This window comes from Caenorhabditis remanei, chromosome V, assembly GCF_010183535.1.
Source record: "Caenorhabditis remanei strain PX506 chromosome V, whole genome shotgun sequence".
NCBI classification, from domain to species: domain Eukaryota; kingdom Metazoa; phylum Nematoda; class Chromadorea; order Rhabditida; family Rhabditidae; genus Caenorhabditis; species Caenorhabditis remanei.
Window position 1 is genome coordinate 12,332,170 of NC_071332.1, and position 22,546 is coordinate 12,354,715.

The window sequence follows — 22,546 nt, forward strand, 5'->3', positions numbered from 1 at the left end:
AAACACACGAGGAATAGATTCCAAAAACCGTCTTCATCCAATTAGAGTCTCGATGTCTCCCACACAATGTCCCCAGCCGATTAGTATTGTCTACTCCTTGACTCATCCTCTTTCCTTTATTTCATCGCCCACATTTTCTTTCGTATTCCGCCAGACAGTGTCTTCGTGCCTAATTGGCTCTCGTGTTCCCAAGGGTTCGTACCCAGATAGCTTTAAATACTCTTCAGAATCACTCGCTTCTCACTCATTCACTTGACGATATGCGTTTCCTCGCCGCCGCTCTCCTTCTCGCGTTCGTTCTCATCGCTACGTTCGGTAAGTTATACAGTACCTTTCAGTACCCTAATTCCCCCACCACTCTCCTTCTTCAATCCCTCTCAACATACTTTCAGATGTCACCTCCGCTCAATCGCGCATCGATCGCAGCGCCGCATGGTTTAAGCCGTCACCGAACGTCCGTTCACCATCGTATTCCAGGTCGCGGCTCGGCGGATCTCGGCTCCTTCCACGTCGCATGTACCGTAGTCTTCCACAAAACGACTACCAGGGAATGTGGGACAAACTAGTTCGTTTAGAGATGTCACGATTCGCAAGATGTACTGTACTTACAGATCGATACGGCGGATTCACAATCGGATGTTGATATGTAGATCATCATTCCCTTCTCCTCCGTCTTCTTCGTCTTTTCATTTCCCAGTTTGTCCCTTCTCATTCTCTCTCTCTCTCTCTCGCACTACAGTAACTGTCTGCAAATGCTTCTCTCGAAATGTCAATTGATCGTCAATAACTTTTATTCATTACATTGAATAAAGTGATTCTGTGTTAAACAAAAATTTGTTTTAATTTTCAGAAGATCATATGAATAAAGTTTAACATCTGAACCAACTTCTTCTACTTTCAAAGTGGTTCTTACGAGTGAAGAAAGAATAGTTTTAGATTCATGACAAACGTATAACACGTAGTACTCCAGTTCCTGACTACTTAACACTAGTTTTCCCAGAGACGACTCTCCCAGAACAGAGAACGCAGCGACTGGTTGAACAAGGATATTGATTGAACGCAGTAGCACCATCTGGGATATATGAGACAACCTGTTAATTGGGGAAAACGACTGTAAAGAAAACGAAGAGTGAGCGCACTCTCCCCTAGTTACATTCCTTTGTTCAATAGCTCTCCCGATCTTCGTTTTGTCTCGCTTCAAGTCGCAGAAGAATAATTTGAACCAGTATCCACCAAAATTACTCAGAAACTAGATTCCGTTTCAAAAGTTGAACATTTGGTTTTTATTTGCAAAAATTGAACTTATAATGCTGTCATTTACACTAAATGCTTCTATAATTATGACGCAAATGGTTCTCAGAAAATTCAGCATTATAATTCAGCCCTTCTCTTGCTTGAAACACCAATGAATAATCAGGACACCGGCTCGAAAAACATACAAATATTGATTTACACTCTGCGAGTCTCAATCATTAGGAACCAATTTTAATTAAATTGTCTCGCATTTCCCAACTGCACAGCACCCCGAAACGGGATACAGCGCTGAAAAATTTCAAACGTTCGCCGGGGAGCGCGTTTGCTATTTCAGTGCATTTTCAGAGGCACTTTTTTCAAAGTGCTATAACTTTTTATAGAGCGAATTAAAATAAATTCTGAGACCTAACTATTGTAGAGGATAATCTGTTTTATCGATTTTTTATGATTTTAAATTTTTAAAAATGCTTAATCGCTGAGATCATTCGAGAGTTTTCGAAAAAACACCCAAAATTGCTTGTTTTTGGACGGATTCCCTACTTTTTCAGAACTTTTTTGAATGAAAAAAAGTTTCTGGGCTATTTGAGTGATTATAAAATAAAGAAATCGTTACAGGAAACATAAAATCATTGATGAGACCCTAAAACCCGTCAAAGCAGTTTTTGATTGAAAAATAAGTGATACACGGCAAAAGTACTAGGGATCTCGACATATTGAGTAATCCAGTATAATAGAAGATGATATAGATTCAAAAATCACACCTGGAACCTTCATTTCTTCTTTTTGAGAGTGAATGCAAATATTGGAAAATGACATTTTTGAAAAAACGGGTTTTTTCAATGGGAAGTTGTTGAACTGCTTTGAAAATATTTTCTATGTTTTGAGACATCTAGATCAACAATAAAATTAAGAAATTTCGGTTATAATACGCAAATATGACATGAATACTCGAATTGTGCAATTTCAGCGTTTTATCCCCCTAGTGTTAATGTTACGCGAATTTTCGGTATGATGTCAGTTATTCATGCCTTTTTTTGTTTTTTTCATTCAAAAAAGTTCTGAAAAAGTAGGGAATCCGTCCAAAAACAAGCAATTTTGGGTGTTTTTTTCGAAAACTCTCGAATGATCTCAGCGATTAAGCATTTTTAAAAATTTAAAATTATAAAAAATCGATAAAACAGATTATCCTCTACAATAGTTAGGTCTCAGAATTTATTTTAATTCGCTCTATAAAAAGTTATAGCACTTTGAAAAAAGTGCCTCTGAAAATGCACTGAAATAGCAAACGCGCTCCCCGGCGAACGTTTGAAATTTTTCAGCGCTGTATCCCGTTTCGGGGTGCTGTGAACTGTCGATAATTTCTTTCTATTTTCGCGATCTCCTCCAACTAATAGGATTTCTTTTTTTTACTTTGTGAGTGGGGAAGTAGGCAGTGGTATACATTTCTACTGAACATTTTTATCGATATAAAACTTGTTTTTTTCTGGTTTTTCTCTTCGAGAATTTCCGAATGATTTACTTTTTTCATTCATTTTTGTTTCGGAAAAGTGTCGAGAAACTCACACTAAAATAAATCGAAACAAAAGTGTGCGGCGACTTGCGAAACCGTGCGCCGCACTTTGGCAAAAGGGGAGGAGTTTCCCCCACGAGGTTTTCTGAATCATTTTTGCACCTTCGCTTTGTCACGAAACTGTCAGAATTGAAAGAATCACGCGCTTTTACATGAAATTATAAACTGTTGGGAAAATTTATCGATTATCTGTTAAATTATACACGTATAAGCTTCGAATATTGTTTGAATTCGCAGAGAAACGTAAAAACATTTGCTTTTCAGTAAGTATGAACGATCCGGAGCAACATGAGGGATCTTCTTTCGACTCCGCAATGATGCCACCACCAGCACTTCCACAGGTAAGAGTTAAATGGGAAGGTATAGAAAATTTATTGATAATTATATTTACAGCGACCATCATCGTCTCAGGTTTATTCGTCGGAACCATCGGTTCAAACAATCAGGTAGGACAAAAATGGTTATGCTTTGATGGAAAATCTGCTGATATGCTGTAAAGAGTCTATTCTCGAGTGAAATGATTTTTCTGCAACAAAAACAGATTTGTTGTGGTATTTTTTCAATAGCCCATAACATCGTAGCCATGAGAAGCTTAGGGAAATTCCGCTCTCAATAGATGAAATGATCGCATCTGTGTTTCAATAAACCCAGACAAACAGTTTTTAACTTTCCAAGTTTGAAATGTATGTTTTCAGATCCACTCTTCACCGTCCATTGACCGCCAATCAGCAACAATTCGTTCAAAAAACTAAAGAGAAAGTTGAGAAGAACGTGAATCATGATGATACTCACGAGTTCATCAATCAGCTCGGTGACTATCCACCGACGATTCCGGACTCTGTCACTATGCATTTCCTTAAGTCGGCTGGAGTGGAGGGAACTGATCCACGTGTGACTAGAATGATTTCGCTGGCTGCCCAAAAGCATATCTCGGATATTATTCTTGATGCTATGACAAGTGTAAGTTTTTCGAAGGAGTTTTGATGCATCTAACATTCAAAAAAAATACGATTATTTCAGGCTCGCATGAAGGGCATCGGACAGACCAAGAAAGGCACGAAAGAAACGAAATTCACGTTGACCGAAGAGCTTCTTGACGAGATTCTGAAAGAATATGGACATGAAAACACTCGCCCACCATACCACATCTAATACATTTCTGATGATCTCGTTACTTTGTTCGTTCATGTAACATATACTGTTCGTTTAGTGTTCCAAGCTTTACTAATTAAATAAATTCATAATATTAGTTATGTTTTTTTTTAATTTATGCTTGCTAGTGGCTCTGTTGGCCATATTATGTTTCATTTCTTACAATTTTCAGCTCTTTTATGATTTCAACTCTGAATTTAAGACCACTCAACAACAAAAAACATGCCAAAGCCGATTCAACATGCAGATGACTATGATAGTGATCCAGAAGTTCAAGCGGAGAAAGAAATGGCTAAGAAAGATCCAGTCGGCTACGCTATCGACGCCAATTCGTTGGTTTCGCAGAAAAAGGCAGCTGTTGCCAAGGAGGAGATGTCGACCACTCCACCAAATCTCGTTATCGCTGGAAATGGCGGAGCTGGCTCAATTGCCAATGTTCCACGTAGTAAATGTTAGTAGATTTAGCAAATTAGCTTTCAAACAACAAAATGATTAACTTTCAGCTCAGGATGAGATTGCAAAGAAGCAGAAAACTGTGAATCAATCGAAGGCATTGAAGAAGCAACGATCTCGCGGAATCTCCGGTTGCTCCTCTCGCAAGTATTCAGGATACGACGATGAGGACTATGATATGGACGACGAGGACTATGACGTCCAAGAGGTGTTCGATGAAGACGAGGAGGACAGCTACATCAAGAAGAATTAGACCATAGTGTCTCGTCTCTCATCAATCGCCGTTCAGTTAATATAAATTCCATCCCTTGTTCGTTATTGTATCAAGTTTGTTGTTAAATTGTGTGAAGTGCGTAGCTTTTGTACATTTCCACCTGTAAATTCCTTAAAATGCCTAGTTTTTTTTTTGTTTCTTTTATTTTCCTTGGTTAATTTTCCCCATCACTGGCTTTTAAATAGTTCGGATAACTCTTTACTTCTTCCCATGTTCCACTTTTTCCTTGCGGTTTTGTTCTCTCCCATTGATACTCTTTTTCTCTACAATTTTGCCTATACTTTACTTCACACAACTAATTTTTGTATATAAATTGATCGGCGAAAAAAACTTGTAGTTTTATCTCTCTTATGGAAAAGACCGTTTTTACACCATCTTGCTGACTATCTTACTCCTTTAGTATTAGTTTCATGGAATTTCAGAATTAATTGCAGCTAAAGATGATTCCTTATCGACAACTAGCCAGAATGTCTCATTTGGCTGCTCGATTTGTAGGGGGTTCAGATGTTCACGTGGTCGATCCACTGGTGGATTTGAGAAATGTGTTCGAACAGACGGATCAGCTAAAAATTGCTCTAGAATCGCGAAATGTTACTCTGGATGTTGAAAAAGTAAAATCAGAATATCACGAGTGGTTCGAAGTCTATCAGAAGTGGAAATCAGCCGACAAAGATACGGTTTCATCGCTGAAAAAAGAGTTGCGAGCGAAAAAAGACGGACTTCTGAATGCCCTTACTCTTCCAAATCTTATTCATCATGCTGGCAAAAAACAGACACCTCTTCTGAAACCATCAAGTAAAATACTTACTTTCAGTTTCTCCTTACAATTTTATATTTCAGAACATGCTCAGTACTTGGCTCAACAAGGATTGATGAGAATCGACAAACAGAATCACGTCGTTCATCTCGTCGGTTATCCAGTTGTTGTGCAAAAAATGATTCGAGAACAACTTGTGGATTTATTTCCCGGTTGTCAACCGATTTCTCCGTCATATTTTGCCAGAGCTGCAATTGTCGAAGCTTTGAATATCGACAAATCCACGCTACTTCCATTCACGGATGGGTCTTCACATTTTCCGTTGACTTATTTGGGTATCGATCAGAAAGAAAGAAAAATATAATTAAGTTGATTTTCAGTTGGAAACTCACTTGCAGCCATCACATCACCATTCCTCAAAACAGAATTCGGCACGAAAAACGAATGGCCGATAAGTGTTCAGTGTACGGGCGCGAGTTATACAGAAAAGGTACTAAATTGATATTACCTCCAATTTCTAACAAATATAAAATTCAAGAAAAACCAAGTTGACTTGTGCAATTCACGACAACGTATGAAACATTGTGCACTTTGGATGAGTAAATCGCCAAAAGAACTTGAGGGAATTGTGAATGATGCGAATGTTCGAGTTGGAGCATATCTCGACGAAGGCTTGGAATTAGAAGTAAAAGTTCGCGAGTTACGGGGAAGTGAGCTGAAAAACTACGAATCGCAAGCATTTGTTGTGGAAAATCGGGGTCTCACTTTATCAAGGGTTAGTTGCGTGCCACTTAAGACAATGTGGGGATTTAATACGTATTTTCAGATATCAAGAATTGGCGATTATGTGTCGAAAAGACTGAACATTCAGTATTCAGGAAGCACGGCTACAGAAAAATCAGAAGGTACGCCCGTATAATTTGCCTGTAGGAAATGATAAATTTAACGTTTCTATTTGAGAATTTCGATTCGTCTTGTTTTGAAAGGCTAATTTTGAACATTTCCAGCTGTCGAAGGAGGATTCGTGCAGATGGTGTACGTGGAGACGGATATCGATCGTATTCTCGCTCGACTTGTTGATGACCTGATTGAAGGAAAGGAGCCGCCGAAGTATATCCGAGATGCTATCAAGAAAAGTTTCTAGATTCAGTTCATATATAGATTCTTGAATATTTTAAATCCCCGTAGTGTTTTTTCTATGATAGTACAAAAAGAAATGAAATAATTTATTAGATTTGTAAATTAGCTTTGAGCGAAAACGGAAAGAATGTGATGGGAAGAACACTTAAAGACGAGTGGGGAAATTGATAAAAAATTGAATATGAAAAAACAATACTTCGAAATATATACAGATCATTCTGTTGTTGACTTAGTCAATTATTCGATTGAAGATAACTCGTCAGAGCCAGATCCAGATCCTTCGACATCGACGGAACGAACGAAACGGATTGGTGCAGATGTGACTTGAGCGGCGTCACCGGATCCCTCTTCTCCAGAAGATTCTCCCTCAACATCACGGACAACACGGCGAAGTTGCTCCTCTGGCTCTGCTGGGGTGTCACCGGAACCGGATCCTTCCTGAAAGAAACTATATTGTAGAAAGAAGGAACATCCAGACGAAGCTGGTGACACAAATCAAAAACTTACAGTAACCTTGGCGTCCTTCTCATCTGAATCACTGCTATCACTGCTATCCTTGGCGTCACGAGTAGTACGACGAACCGTCAAAAGTTGCTCCTCTGGTACGACTTCATCACGGAAAATGTTGAAAGCGATGGTAACGGAGAAGAGAAGAGCGAGCAAGATAAGCGGACGCATGACGAGTAGTGAAGTGTCTGAAAAATGATACATATTGATATATGTATATTGATTCTGAGTCATCCAGGAAACAAGGCGGAGTTGAATAGAAGTCTGCGCGAGAAAAAAAGTTGGGAGAAGAGAAAAAAAATAGGAAAAGGTCAGCAAATAAACACAGTCCTGAAGCATTTTTGCATTTTTTGATAAGAGCAAACAAGCTGGTGAGAGTAGTGACCACCCCACCCAGAAACTGAGTGTCCATGAATATCCGCGCGGCGTTTTATAGGAAACAGTGCGCGCAAAAAATGGCAGAAAAAAGATCAATTTGGAATGTTGCGGGTCTATTTGAACATCTGTCTACTATACAGTATTGTTCTTTTTTTTGGCGATTTGGGAAAAGGGCAAAGACTGACGGGGGTGGAGGAGGCTCTGGGACCATGGGAAGATTAATAGGTGGTCAGTAGGTACTGTAGAGTTCTGTGTAGATACTTCTTTGGTCCCTCTGGTTTTGGGAACTCAAGACATTTGACTTCAAGCTATTGGAAGTTAAATTGAAAAAAGAGGAAAACGTCAATTAGTTTCTCTTCTTCAGTCTTTTAGGTTTAAAAACAGAGATCGGCTTTAGGCAGTTCACATTCTGCTTAACTGTGTAGTTTTGGATCTTTGGCATTCCGAAACTGAATTTTTTTAAACCCTTTTTCAGTTTTCTATTTCAGAAGAATAAGTTGTTTTCTTGGAAATAAATGAAAATATCAGTTTATTTTTGACTAAGACGTTATGAAGATACAGTAGTCTACATCAGTCGTGTGTGACTACTTTCAGATAACAGACCAACTAGAACAACATTTGAATCTATCGAGAAATCTCCATTTCAGGGAAATTTCCATTTTATGACAGCGAAGGGAATGAGTTTGATGAATGAGGAAGAGAATGAGAAGAAGGGAAGAAAGGAGGGGTTTATGCGTCTTCCATGATTTAAAATGAAACAATGAATGAGGGTTGAGAGGGTCCCTTCCTTCCTTTCATTCCCTCTTCTTATCTAACAGATTAATCAACATTCGATACGATCTCGTGCTTTCTTCCCCCCTCTTCTCCGCCCATTTCTTCCAGAATGTATAGTGACCCCGTCGAAAAGAAAAGATATCATATGATGACGAATACATCGGATAAAAGAAGAAAGAATCCACCTGTTCACGTGAATGAGAGATCAATTGATTCTGAAGAGATTCAGATTGAGATGGAGCTGCCCCCGGGAGTCAGATGTCACGAGGCTACGTGTGTGGGACCATGTGCACTTTTTGTTGTCATGTCTTGGGAAAAAAAGAGAAGAAATCGAGGAAATGATTCATTAAAACAAAGAACAACAAGGGGCAAGTTGTTGGCAGGAACGGGGTTGAAGATCACAGAAAAACAATTGATAGATATTCTTAATTTCGGTTAAACAAGACGAGTTTCGAATGTACTTCGAGCTGATTTTCGGCTGGCTCGGGGAGTGAGTCCGACGGCGCTCAGTTGGGTACTCGGGAGCTGAAAACAATTGGATTATTAGGAGGAATTGTCTGGATCTTCAGAAAAATGACTTTTTGGAATTCTAGGTTTTAGATCATCTAACTTTTAGTTTTATATCTGTATGTTCGTGAATCCGAAATTTAAAGTTTTATTATTGGTCAGTTTTTTATTACATTGCTCTTCTAAAAAAAAGCTTGGTCCATCTGGATCAATCATTCTCTATTTGCCCAGCTGGAAGTAAATCTAGACTGTTTTAAACTAGGTCACGTTGTTTTCGGAATCGTGCAGATACCGTATAACAATGAGATATCTCTATTATTTCTATCCGAATCTTTGAAAATCATTGACCGGTTCATCTTATCATTTATGTTTTGATCATCTCTTACCGTAAACTTTCTCTTCGGGGCGTCATAAATAATGCATATGAGATACAAAGCGTTGAGAGCAAACTGGGCGAAATACATGACTTGTGAGATTTCTTCAATCAAAGCAATCGTTGAGATGTATTCATCTGACATTGGTGCAGTATCATCAACTAAAGAGACATAGAGTCTCAGCAAATAAGATGGTAGATTCATGGAAAGATCACAGATTGTAATACAGAGACATCGACGTAAAACTCGTAAATGTTGGCGACGTTTCGATCTGAAATTGGTTACATTTTAAGAAACATTGGGTCAGTTTGTATGAGGATCTCAATGAGTAACTGTCTCTTGAATAACCGTTTGATCATTTCTTTAAAAAAAAACTCAAGACAAAACAAACCAAACATGAAAAGAATATGATCAGACTGCTCATTGAACTCCTATTCTGAATTTAGCTAATCAAAAAAGATACCTAGAAGAGCTGGATGTCGTCAACTCTCCGTTTGATTTAGACTTATGAATTGTCACGTTTGCGGTTGAATACTTTTTGACACTTGATTCGGGGGCTGGAATAATACAAATAAAGGATTAGAATTAAAGAGAAATGTCTACTTACATGGACACCCTTCTGAATAGATACTCATTTTTTGTTTGACAGCTTTGACGCTACGTTTCGGGCCACTGGAAAATCTCCATGTTCGGCACAAGATGACCTGTAAAAGTAGGAAATAGAGTCTCGAAAAATATGTGCTTTTGAATGAATCTCTTGAAACAAATCCCTTTAAATCGAACTAACCTTCAAATCCAGGACAGTAATAATAATAACCGGAAGAAAGTACGAGCTGAAGATCTCAAAAATCTGCAGATGTCTGCTGATCTCGGTTTCAGTTCCGCCGCATGCTGAAAAACATCCGTATCGCTCGTTGGTCCCCTCTCAATTCCTTTTTGCTTACCTTTGAATGTCTCGTCGTATTCAATGTCCCAAAGCACCCACACTTCCGACACACAACAGAAGATGGCGACGGTTAGCTGAATAGAGAAATATGAATTTCAGTGTGGAAAGAGGTGGACAATGGGGAGGTGTCAAAATGAAATTTTCCAAATCTTCACTTCCTTCGCCACAAAAGTAAACCGGCTTACCACGGCGAGACGCGGCTCCTTATTGAGTTTGAGATGTGTGTACGGGCGGTAAACTGCCACGTAGCGGACTGCAGAGAGCACTAACCAACACCAGATGGAGAAGGATGAAGTTGTGTGCATGACGAACACACTCAGCTGAACAAAAGGAATAGGATAAAGTTCAGAAAGAATGGGAATGGATTTCACTTTTGTTCGGGACATCTCTCTTTTTTGCAGGGTAATGTTCAAGAACCGCGGACTCTCTATTGTATCCAAGTGGAGAAAAGTTTAGATTTGGAAATAAAACAGGAAAAAACTACAAAGGGAAAGCTAATTTCAAACTGTTGGCTACTGTTCAAACTTTTAAGATATTCCATTAATCTTCTAATACTTTGATCTACCTTGATCTCCCAGCTAGGGCGTTTGAACTCCCAACGAACGATTAGGGATTCGCATTTGATACATTTTTCATATCCCTTACACGCTTATCACTTTTTATCAAACCGCTTATCTTGCCGATCCCGGATCAAAATAAGCGGAATAAGCGGAATATAAACCGATACGTCACGAAAAGAATATAACTTTTCCATCTACTATCCTCTCAAACATCACACTTCTAGGTCTTTCTTTCCTTTATTTCTTTCGCACTTCCTTCTGGTTTCTTTCTTTTATTCCACGCACAAAACCTATTCACACATCCTTTTCATCTAGCTAATGAATGTTTTTGTGTGGGTCTATTTTTCTATTCGAATGCAATTTTCTATTGGATTCAGGCATGGCTCGGTACACTAACCTTGCAAACAAATGTCAGAACGTATGGATGGTTTTCGAGTCCGAAGAATCGAAGACATAGGAGAAAGAGCAATGAGAAGAGGCATAAAGTGTCAGCTGCAGCCATTGTTCCCAATAAGAAAAGAGAAGATCTCGTAGTGGATGATGTGCGGGTTCTGGAAATAATAATTAATTAAGAATCTGATGAATAATGGGTTATTGATTTTAAAGTGAAAAACTAAAAGTTACAGAAAATGTTCCGTTTTGTTACTGTACTTGAATATTATTTTGTAACTTCTCTAGATGGCAGAAGGCCTTGATTCTGATAGAGCATATTGGTATTTTACATACATCGTATTCTCAAACCCCACAAAAAAGTGCAAAAACTCACGAAGTAAATTTTCTCCTCAACAAAAGACCCAAATTGAATATAATTCCTATTACGCAAATAGCTGCTAGAATCATCCAAAACTTGATAATCTTTTTACTTTTCATTGGTGTCTCCTCGTCCAACTGATCTAACATTGTGGTTGAATTAGTGTCAAAAGACATCTGAAATTTTAATGATAATGAGAGGATGACTGAAAATTTCGGGAGTAGAAGAGAGTGACGAGGATTAATGTAGTGCGGGGGGTGTGGTCAAAAAAGATATATTGAGAAAATGGAGAAGAAGAAGATGAAGAAGCAATAGAGACAAAAGCACAAATTGACGACAGGGCTTCTCATTAGTGAAAGAGAAAAAGCAAGAAGCCGTAAGTTGAACGGAGAAAATAAAAAAAACTGAAATTGGGCGGGAGAAGGGGATTCTGGACTTTTTCCTTTTTTTCCTAACTAACGAACTTCTTTTAAAATTTAAAACTCTTCTTTAGCCATACAGCTCAAGCTCAGACAAGTTAGTTTTAATGATGAAATAAAGTGGAGGAAATTCAAAGTCCAAAGTAAAGGAAGTTTAAAACAAAGCCGGCTTAAATCCCGGAAATAGAATGGGCGGTTGGACTGAGGCATGAGTAATGTTGGTGAATGGAAAGATGAAAATTCGGAGAATATTGTAGCTGTTGTTTACCTTATTTGGTAAGTTCATTTGGAGTCAAACGATGATACTCAAGGAACAGAAAGAGACAAAACAGGGGTCTAGACCAGTACGAAGTCTCAGTAAAACATAATGCAGTTGGGAAAAGACAAGTGTTTTTGACAGAATCATGGTCAGAGCATGGCACAAGAATTGGGAAAAGTGGAAGAAACTGAGTTGAAGTCTACTGTCTACTATATCTCCAGATGGCACTGAACCTATTTACATGCCCGAAAGTCAGGGAAAGTCAGGGACGTCTATTTGGAACAAGATCAATCACAGCATGAGCTCCAAAAAACAATTATAGTCATCTAGAAAACATTCAGTTCATATCAAAACATAAGTTCAAAACTCCCAGACAATGGATCCAAATACCAATCCTACAACTCTCATATTTTCGCATACCTCGTCGTGTTCCATTTCAGTACGGACATCCGCTCATCTCACAGAATAATGTATGCAAAGCGTCATTATATTTCAGTATATTTTTGTATATAGTCTAGTCCTATTTGACTGACTTCATTTATATCGAGGCTGAAGCTCAAAGAGCATCTCTGTCTTTGAATATGCACGTTTTTATTCTGTCTTTGACAGTGGTTATGCTCTAGAAATTATGATTAAGATTAATGGAAGTAACTGGTAGAAAAAGTGTAGGAGGAATCCGGAAGCGTATTTTTTAGTTTAATGGTGTTTTGGTTCGATGCCAGTATAGTCAATATGTAGTGCATTGCTGCCTATTTATCTTGAGAACCAGCAGTCTGACTACCATAAGTTCAGTGAACTGAAAACCCGGATCTTCATTTTGTTTTCATAGGTTATATAAATTGGAAGTACAATAGTTAGGTTGACTACGAATGCTGAACATTTTGTTATGACCAATTGGCCAGAATCAAAGAATTCAGTCCGAAGATCTTCTCTTCTTTCAAAAATTAATTTTCAGAAATATATCTTGAGCAGTTTCGGATGAATTTTCTTTCAAAACTTTTGCATCATTTCGAAAAAGCAAAACTTAACTAGCTGGACGTGCCTGGTACCGGCTTAAAAATAATTACTCTCCGGCACTTTTTCTTCTCAACATAATTATGAGAGTAGGCGGGAAAGGGAGAGACCAAAACAGAAATGAAGGGTATTCCAGACAAATTTATTTATTGTTTTGATTTCCTGAAAATCAAAGTGTAACATTTCTCTGAAAACGTTCAGAATTTGTGGAATAGTGACATGAACTGAAAATTTAATCACAGGGAATACATGAGTTGAATCAAAAAAATCTGTAAAACGAGAAAAAAAGAAACATTCTTGAAGGCGGGGTCAGTTGGAAAGTGGGGAAAAACCTGAGAATATGTTGAGGACTGCAACAAGGAAAGACGGACGGAGTAGAGGGTTGGCTCCGCCCACAATTGAAGGCGCAGGAGTGGGTCAAGGGAAAATAGAGAATTGCTTCATTATTTACGATATAGGTTTGTCTGGAAATTCATCTTCCGTTTTATAAGAAACACTGGAAGGCATAGAAAAGTTACCGTAAAACTTCCTCGTTAGAGAATAGAAACGGAAATCACTACAAAAATATGTGAACTAGACAGGTATTTCGAATGAACTGTTTACATTTTTTGAAATCAAGTGAGCCTGTAGAGAACATCTCGCTGTTCTCAGCTGTCTCAATAGACAAGTTTGCAAAAAACTTTGTAATAATTCAACTGATCATTAATTACTTCTGCTAGATGTTCAGAAGGCATCACACTTCCAAGATCTCAGATTCTTCCACTTCTGAATTCTCTAAGCACTAATGATTCACATGGAATCGGTTAAAGTCTATAGACTCGGTAGGAAGTGAACCGGAAATTAGACCGACCAGGTGAAGCGTCACAATAGATCAGAATAAAAATACAACTTGAAGCAATTTCTCTGACTTGGAACTCTTCAAACAAAGATCAGATCAGGCAGGAGATGCACTGACAGTTTATTAATCTTATTTTGAACGATGCAAACTTCTCAGAATGTTCATAAATTAGATATCAAAAATAGGTTTAAATGAAGGAGATTGCTCAAAAAACCCGGAAATACAACTTTTCCTCACATTCATTTATTTCTCGAAGAACTATCTTATTTTTAGAGAAAAAATAAAATAAAAAGTGTTTTAATTGTTTTAAGTGGATGAATGACAAAGATTCAACAAACAGTCCGGTAAAATTCGACTTTCCGAGATCAATCAACTTTGAACTCTTGCAGTGAACCAACCACTTTGTGTCCCATGTTTCTTGAAAACTTTTAAAACTTCCGGTCATTCTCACACTAGTTTCTTTTTGTTTCAAGTATGCGGGCGGTCTCATTTTCCCTTTTTCTTCTGCAAAAACATGTGTCCTCTTGTTTCAAAAATCATAAACTCTTCCAAAAAGAATTCTTTCAAAAATTCAACATAATAAGAGAGGAAATCCACAAATTTTGCATTCTGAAACAGGGAGCGTGATGCTTTATTCTCTCTTCTATAATGACGTAGCGGAAAAATGGAGAATTTGCAAAAACAAAATGAAGAGAAAAAATTAAAATTTCATGAAGGCTAATTTCTATTTACTGAAATTTAGATAACAAAATTTGAATAAGAAGCACAAAGGTTTCTTTCAGAATAAAAAATAGCAATTCCTACAAAAACACAACGAGACGAGAAATAGGAAACTACACAGTTCCGTTCGGAAATTCAAAAAGAAGAGACAGTTGGACTGAATGGCCTATAAGAAGAGATGCCACCAGAGATCGTATCAGGGAAACAATTTAAAGGAAATGTTGGAAATGAATTGTTGCTTTGAAAAAAACATAAACCAGTACTGGATAATGTCTCATCATTAATATCTTTTGTATTTCAACTCCGCAGTGCTACCCATTATTCAATGGTCAATTGAATAGTTTCCAGCAACAATAAAAAAACAAAGAACTGACGTAACCAATGCTCATCTTTATGTCTGAGATTAGCATGTGCAAATAAAAAAGTTTCCAGTTTTTTGTTGAATATCAATGATCTCAACGAGACTGAAAACACCACCCTCTTTTGCATACTTTAGTTCCTTTTCTCTCCTATGAGGATCCAAGACATTTACTTTTTATCTGATAAATATTAGTGACACATTTGATTTTCAGGTCTTCTATTTTGTGACGTCTTCGGAAAGGTTTGACTGAGAAGCAATACGTAAATTTTAATGATAAACAAGTGTTCACAGTTATTGCATAAAATTATTAAAGAAAATACAAATAAATCTGCTAACATCAGAGAGCTATTCAAAAAGGATATTCTGAAGATTTTCTGTGGGAAGATCTTGAAAGAAATGTTAGTTTTTCATATAAAATTTTCATCGAGGACAAGCCGACAAACAAACGAATGTGCGGATTTTCGAAAACAGACATTCGGAAGTTCAGATAAACGAAAAACGGTTTGAGTTTTTTTTAATAATGTGATGCTTTTTTGTCTTTACTCACCCATCCATGTCATTGAAACATTTTCCAAACAATTCTAGGAACTTGTCTACGAGACATTAAACAATTGAACTCAGAAAACTTTCCGGAAATTAAGTTTTTCTACGTCTTCTACTTTTTGCAATTCGTTTGCACTACATATCAAAAAAGAAATGAAATGAAGAATCAATTATTCAGTATGAATTCATTCAAGACTCAAATGAGTATCGAATGAGGAACAAGGAACCTTTGATTAAAAGAAAGAAATCTTTAAAAAACTGGAATGAATGAAGAAAGGTGTGAATAATTGACAAAAACGCTTCTCTTTTTTGACGTTGGCATCCGGATGTCAATGGACATTTTGAGAATATTGAATGGCGTTAGCAATGAATAAGTGTCACCAGTTAAAGAGAGAGGATTAGTGCGAAGGAACAAGGGAAGGAGAGTGAAGATAATACAAAAAGGTTTATAAATGAAATTTCTGGATAAACTTGTACTAAACAATTTTCGATCTCAAAAAAGTGCAGCGTTATCCAAGAATCAATTCGGAAGAGATGATTTCTCTCCAATGTTTTGGTACACACACCTGATAGAATATGACTTCATTTCTTTACAGACCTATTCATGAAATTCAAAGTTATCGAAAACTTGAATAACTTCTTGATTTTGTGTACGCAAATCGAACAAAATCATTTCCGGTTTTCTTTAAAAACGAAAAGCCCGAGTAATAAATCTACGAGTGAAGAATATTGTGGGAGGTGTGTAAGAATCGAAACTGAAATTGAGAAGCAGCTGAAATCGTTCTGAATCACCTGGAATTTTATTTTAAGTTTTCCGTAGACACTAGTACTACTTGAACCGATTACTAATGTGTATTTTATAGGGATTAATAAGACTTCAAGGCCAGAAATTTATGATTTTACGTGGCTGCGATCATCTGAACAATTCTGACGGGTGTCATACAGAATTCCGGCAGACGTCGAACACCCAGTTGTCCAATTTATTCAAGCATGTAATTTCTAAAGGAAGCTCTGAAATCTTGACCTGAGATCTGACCTCAAACCAGAATAGAATTTCTAACAGTTCACATAGTCATCCGCCAAGATGTATGATCTTTTTCCAATTTATTTGGTTCTCACGATTCAAAAAGTTACCCGTGAGAGCAATAGTGATCTGAAAGAGATATTTCGGCCTAATGAGAACAGAAAAGTTGAGAATGATTTTAGAGAATATGTGGATTTCTCTGGATAAGAATCGTGGTAAAGGGATAATGCTTTCTTCGTTTTTATTCTTTCTTGGAAACTTTTTTGGATAAAAACTTGCACAGCAGGTGGTTTAGTGTTTGTTTATATGAAAAATTTAAAATTTCAATTTTCAATTTCAGGTTTATTTTGGGAACTGAAGAAGCAGGATGTAGTTGAGAAAGGAAACATAAAGTGATGTCAAGAAGGAAGTTAAGTGAAATAAAATCTGAAATAGAGCGTGAAAACTGAGCTGAAACAGATGATCGAACGGATTTGAATTGAATATTGAGAAGGGGTTTTTGAATTAGATAGGTATTGAATGGAAGTGGAGTACTGTCTTGTGAAAATTCAGTTTTTCTGTTGAAGTCAGGAGTTCAGACAGAAATCGTTCAAAAATCACAGTTTTACAAATCAGAGTGACCAGAAAGATTAGTTTCTTCTATCTAATTTCTCCATTTTCAGCAGAATGATGAGTCGTTTTCTTGGAATGACGCTCCAGAAAAAAGTCGTTTTGTGCGCGAACTCTGGAGTCTACCCTCTTTCATTAAAACGAAGAGTTGATTGTAGAGAAAATTAATTGAATGCACATCGCTCCTGACTGCTTTTGTTGCCTAATGAGCACTAAGAATTGGATGAGGACTCGGGATTTCAAGAAAACGTCACGGGGGCACAGAGAGTAGAAAGAAAACTTATAATTAGCCTAATGATAAAGGCAATGAAATATAAAAAAAAACATATGAGACATTCTAAATATAAAAATATTAGCACTAAAACACAACAAAACAATTTGAAAAAAACAAATTTATTAAAAAGTATGACAATTTTGGAAAAGTCGAATTCAAACTTTCGTCTCATGGAACTTCTGAACACTCTCTCGAAGATGTCTTTGTGCAACTCGTACTGTTTGATTTTCTGGTTTCCCATCTTCAATACTCTGTATTGTTTCTACAATTGCAGCCATTCCAGCATTTGAAATGATAGAGAATAGTTGTGCACCGGACATCTTCTCATCCACGCGACTGGCCTAAAACAGAACAATTCTTTAGCGAAGAAAGAGAAGAAAACTTACAACTTCTCTCAAATCCACATCTTTATCAAAGTTCATTTTCCTTGAAACTGCTTCCAGAATCTTCGTCTTTGATTCCACATCTTCCCCTGGTTTCACTTCCACCAATTTATCAAATCTTCCCGGTGTCATCAACGAGTTATCCAATAAATCTGGTCGATTGGTTGCTCCCATCACGAACACTTTTGTCAGTGGCGAATTGTGAAGTTTATCGAGTTCAGCCAACAGTTGTGATACAATTCTATCAATGACTCCTCCAGAATCCCCATTTCTTCCTCTATTCGGTGCCAAACTATCGATTTCATCAAAGAAAATGACACACGGAGATGCTTGTTTTGCTCTTTCAAACACTTTTCTCAAATTTTCTTCACTCTGTCCGACATACTTGTTCAGTAATTCTGGACCTTTCACAGATAAAAAAGCAATTTTGAATTCGGTTGCAACTGCTTTAGCAATCAATGTTTTTCCACAACCAGGAGATCCGTAGAGGATAATTCCGGACCGTTTCAATGCTCGGGATCCGAATAAATTGGTTCGAATACTCTCCAGAACAGTTTGTTTCGTTTCTTCAAGGCCTCCAACATCTTCCCATCGAACGTTCGGAATCTGAAACAGACATTATAATTATTATATTTCTACAATTTCATACCTTCGGAGCCCCGATTGCATCTGCAAAATTCGAGTTTCTGATGTCAATCAAGTCCTCGTACGCCTTCTCATTCCTCTCCGAATCACTTATTTTCTTTCCATTTTTCACTAGTTCTTGTAGTTCTGCCAATGTAAATCCTGACGTCTTTTTTGCCACGTGAACAGCTATTTTCTCATTTAAATGATATTTCAGCCAAGTTCTTCTGTCAGTTTCATCCATATAATCAGCAGAAAATGTGTAGAGTGCAAGATTTTTCACGTTCGGACTCATCGAGGTTAGCATGTCAGTATTACATGAAAAAACTACAGTTATTCTGGATGATTCTGCCAGTTTCAGTTCTATATGCTGGAGGATTCTTCGATCTAAAAAGGCTTAAATAAAAATCAAGAGAAAATATGAGATCTCACCGAGTGAATTGAACTGATCAATTGCCAGAACATGTGCATTCCTCACAAACAATAAACAATTCCTCAATAATTTCGCCTTTTCCCACCAGATTGTCCATTTGTTTTCTGATGTTGACGCACTGTCACATACCATTTCGTATCCGTCCACTTCATAAAAATTCCGATGAGTTTTCGAAGCGAAAACCTGACTCAAAAGTCGTTTTCCAGAACCAGATGCTCCGGTTACAAGAAGAACGAGAGCTCGTTTTGTAATACGACGTTGTGCAAAATAAATATGAGTCATTCTGTCTACCGTTGACTTCATTGAAGATGTCAACGGATTCTGGAGTAGGAAATTAGAAAATGGAATCATTGAGGAGACTGCTGAAGTTTCATAGACGGATGTACTTGAATCAAGAATACAAGGAGAACTTGAGACATCTAATTTGTAGAACAAGTTGACAGTTGTATCGTTGTAGACGTTGTAGTCGGTAATTCGGACAATGTCGTTTTTATAGAAGATACTGAAAAATGAAAGGAACTTATCGTAAATACTGTATTATAACGGCATGATGATATATTTTTAACTGTCTCCGAGAGAATCTTTGTGGTTTCAGAAACTCATTAAAATTAAACGAAAAAACTTTTCTGGCCGTTCTTTTTGCTGATCAAGAAGTTACTAATCACGCTGCTTCTAATCTGAACCAAGAAAAAACACCGGGATGATCATATTCATGAATTCTAACAAGGGAATGACCCTGAGTGTCCCCCGAGTTTCTCAACGATCTTCTCACCAAAGATAGGTCTCACCGAGACTAGAACAACACTATATGTTTTAGGTGCAACAAACTCGTTTCCAGCGAATGGCAAACATTTTTCATTTTTTTCAAAATTTTTTGGTCGAGTCACTTTGAGAAACTGTAACTTTGTTCATTTTGAAGTTTTTCATAAAATTCAAAATGTTATAAAAAGCTGAAGGTGTCAGCTACAAAAAAGCCAACAGGAACGTTTTACCGAAACTGAAACCTGGAAAGATACAAATCAAAACATAAAAATTGACAGTACTCATGAAATCTGAAAGTGGCCATTTTCGAAAAAAAGGTCTCGGGGGACCATGTCCATTCGATTCCCCGTGTTGAGTGAGGTACACATACATGTACAAATATATGGCTCACCTTTCATTTTGGAGACTTATTTTCAATTTCTCAAGTTTTTAAGTAATTTCCACGTATCCCACGAATATCGTAAAAAAATTAATGGTTGAATTCGTTTTATCTGCGATCATAGAGTTATTAGAACATGATATTGGTTCTCAAAAACCGCGTTTTAGCATGTTTCAACAACATTCCGCCATGAACTGTGTTTTTGCGTTTTTAGTTGAAAACTCGAACGTACAGGGATACGTAGAAATCGACTTGAAAGTTGAAAAATTGAAAATAAGTCTCCAAAATGAAAGGTGAGCCATATATTTGTACATGTATGTGTACCTCACTCAACACGGGGAATCGAATGGACATGGTCCCCCGAGACCTTTTTTTCGAAAATGGCCACTTTCAGATTTCATGAGTACTGTCAATTTTTATGTTTTGATTTGTATCTTTCCAGGTTTCAGTTTCGGTAAAACGTTCCTGTTGGCTTTTTTGTAGCTGACACCTTCAGCTTTTTATAACACTTTGAATTTTATGAAAAACTTCAAAATGAACAAAGTTACAGTTTCTCAAAGTGACTCGACCAAAAAATTTTGAAAAAAATGAAAAATGTTTGCCATTCGCTGGAAACGAGTTTGTTGCACCTAAAACATATAGTGTTGTTCTAGTCTCGGTGAGACCTATCTTTGGTGAGAAGATCGTTGAGAAACTCGGGGGACACTCAGGGTCATTCCCTTGTAAGTATAGATGGGGTGCCGGTATAATACAGGTGTCGTTCTATTACAGGTGCCGTTATAATACAGTATTTATGGTAGTTCAAAACTGTAATGAAAAACTTACTTTGAGCTCTTCAAAATTTGCTCCAAATGATGTTTATCCAACCGAATATTTTTCGGGACTCCCGGTTGTCGAATGAGAGAAAGTTTCGCATCTTCAGCGATAGGAATGGGAGCACCATAGAGTTTGAAGATTGGCGTGATATCCTAGAACAGATAAACATTGAATTTTAACAAGAACTATCAAACTCACATTGACAGTGACAATTTCAATAGATTCCTCTCCCCCGAAAAAGTTGAAAACATCAATTCTTGACATTTGTACGCTTCCAATCTTCACAAAATTAGTGATACAAACTTTCATGATTCGTTCAACTGTAGCAGAGTGTCCATGCTCTGTTGTTGTCGTGAAAGAAGTTTTGACAAGTTGACAATCGAGAATTCCAAGGGACCAGCATGTTAATGGGTGGATTGAAATAACGCTGGAAGTGTTTCTTGTCAGATCAGAATCCCCTGAACTGAACTTACTTCGCACTCGATCCCAACTGATCTATTCTCAATTTAAGAGGAGTATTTCGAGAATTATTCCAGATTAGTTTTCGAATTCGTCTCAAACCTTTCTCAGATAGAATAATAGAAAAGTAATACTTGAAAAACTCTTCTTTGGTAACCATTTGAATTAATTAAGTACCAAGAATAACGAAGTGTACATAAAAAAAGGGGAAGAGACTACACTTTGGCCACTGTTTTGGTAGGAAACGTCTCATGTTGTCTGCGTCTTCTTATCTCTCTCTCCGTATGCCATGGAGTATGGTTTAGATGAGATAGGGATGATTATTGATTAGAGTTGGTTTTGTAGGAATATAAACTTTCAAAAGAATCAGAAACAAGAACAAGGAAAGGGGAAACGTATTCAATTGAAGATTTTCGAAATTTTCAAATTTATGAGCTCTTTTCGAAACATGTTAAGTAAAACGCGTTCGAATTCTACAGACAGAAGAAGCTCTTTTACAGAATCCTAACACTTGCTAATCATGTTTTTATTTCAGGAAATGTTTTTCCAGGTTCACTATTTGTACAGTACACGTTATCAAGCCTCCATCAACATTCCAGCAGACAAACCACACCCAACCAACAAAAAACAGTATATGCCTTCAACTCAAAAATTCTTATTTTTATTTAGTAATTTCTCTTTGTCTCCCAATTCGACCATCGAGCAACAATAATCAACACATTTTGTTCTGTACTACACCCATATTTATGAATGAAAGTTATGTAGAAATGCCATAGTTTTGTGTAGATGTGTATCAATATGTATGTATTCTGTAAACGAGGCATTTGATAAGAAAGAGCAAAATTCTGTTTCTCCCCCCTTTCCGACCACATACAACTTCTTTTCTACCCTCTCGTTTTCTCGTTTTATCTATTACAGGTTGGCAATCTTTTCTCTGATTTCGGGGCTTGGTTTTCAGTTTTTCAATGGCATCGTGTTCGAAGAATTGTACTTTTTAATTTTTTGAATGCTGCAGCTTTGATCGTTAGAGTTTTTCAACCACCCATTGAAATTTTGTAAAAATATACAGAATTGAAAGTGATTTACTGGAAATACTCAACAAACGCGGTATTAATAATAAAAAAATTTCACGTGTTTTGAGAAACCTTGCGAAAACGGAAAATAACGTTTCAATTTTGAATTAAAACTAATTTAATACTAGGTTTACAGTTAAAATTCAGCCACCGTAATAT

At 37.1% G+C, this 22,546-nt stretch overlaps 8 protein-coding genes across 8 annotated transcripts; 4 read left to right on the plus strand and 4 right to left on the minus strand.

Moving 5' to 3' along the window:
• Nucleotides 1-260: 260 nt before the first annotated feature.
• GCK72_019297 (uncharacterized protein) lies at nt 261-650 on the plus strand (the record flags this gene model as incomplete). Its single annotated transcript, XM_053732962.1, has 4 exons — nt 261-315; nt 393-435; nt 478-565; nt 612-650. 4 exons carry the CDS (start codon nt 261-263, stop codon nt 648-650), a joined length of 225 nt encoding a protein of 74 aa, XP_053581875.1.
• A 2,443-nt stretch (nt 651-3,093) lies between these two features.
• GCK72_019298 (uncharacterized protein) lies at nt 3,094-3,976 on the plus strand (the record flags this gene model as incomplete). Its single annotated transcript, XM_003115794.2, has 4 exons — nt 3,094-3,165; nt 3,218-3,270; nt 3,520-3,784; nt 3,845-3,976. 4 exons carry the CDS (start codon nt 3,094-3,096, stop codon nt 3,974-3,976), a joined length of 522 nt encoding a protein of 173 aa, XP_003115842.1.
• Nucleotides 3,977-4,198: 222 nt separating this feature from the next.
• Nucleotides 4,199-4,682, plus strand: GCK72_019299 (uncharacterized protein; the record flags this gene model as incomplete). Its single annotated transcript, XM_003115805.2, has 2 exons — nt 4,199-4,427; nt 4,480-4,682. The coding sequence occupies 2 exons, from the start codon at nt 4,199-4,201 to the stop codon at nt 4,680-4,682; spliced, it is 432 nt and encodes a 143-aa protein (XP_003115853.1).
• Nucleotides 4,683-5,111: 429 nt separating this feature from the next.
• On the minus strand, nt 5,112-5,756 carry GCK72_019300 (uncharacterized protein; the record flags this gene model as incomplete). Its single annotated transcript, XM_053732963.1, has 3 exons — nt 5,112-5,266; nt 5,440-5,485; nt 5,529-5,756. 3 exons carry the CDS (start codon nt 5,754-5,756, stop codon nt 5,112-5,114), a joined length of 429 nt encoding a protein of 142 aa, XP_053581876.1.
• Nucleotides 5,144-6,604, plus strand: GCK72_019301 (uncharacterized protein; the record flags this gene model as incomplete). Its single annotated transcript, XM_003115244.2, has 6 exons — nt 5,144-5,498; nt 5,544-5,795; nt 5,841-5,950; nt 5,999-6,235; nt 6,287-6,365; nt 6,468-6,604. The coding sequence occupies 6 exons, from the start codon at nt 5,144-5,146 to the stop codon at nt 6,602-6,604; spliced, it is 1,170 nt and encodes a 389-aa protein (XP_003115292.2).
• A 233-nt stretch (nt 6,605-6,837) lies between these two features.
• GCK72_019302 (uncharacterized protein) lies at nt 6,838-7,278 on the minus strand (the record flags this gene model as incomplete). Its single annotated transcript, XM_003115813.2, has 2 exons — nt 6,838-7,038; nt 7,108-7,278. 2 exons carry the CDS (start codon nt 7,276-7,278, stop codon nt 6,838-6,840), a joined length of 372 nt encoding a protein of 123 aa, XP_003115861.2.
• Nucleotides 7,279-8,694: 1,416 nt separating this feature from the next.
• GCK72_019303 (uncharacterized protein) lies at nt 8,695-12,510 on the minus strand (the record flags this gene model as incomplete). The annotated part of the gene is made up of 10 exons (XM_003115576.2): nt 8,695-8,784; nt 9,153-9,411; nt 9,604-9,697; nt 9,748-9,844; nt 9,928-10,031; nt 10,085-10,160; nt 10,272-10,406; nt 11,044-11,197; nt 11,413-11,573; nt 12,496-12,510. 10 exons carry the CDS (start codon nt 12,508-12,510, stop codon nt 8,695-8,697), a joined length of 1,185 nt encoding a protein of 394 aa, XP_003115624.2.
• Nucleotides 12,511-17,613: 5,103 nt separating this feature from the next.
• On the minus strand, nt 17,614-21,474 carry GCK72_019304 (uncharacterized protein; the record flags this gene model as incomplete). The annotated part of the gene is made up of 7 exons (XM_053732964.1): nt 17,614-17,799; nt 17,845-18,447; nt 18,491-18,852; nt 18,898-19,400; nt 20,865-21,007; nt 21,054-21,282; nt 21,329-21,474. 7 exons carry the CDS (start codon nt 21,472-21,474, stop codon nt 17,614-17,616), a joined length of 2,172 nt encoding a protein of 723 aa, XP_053581877.1.
• Nucleotides 21,475-22,546: the final 1,072 nt, after the last annotated feature.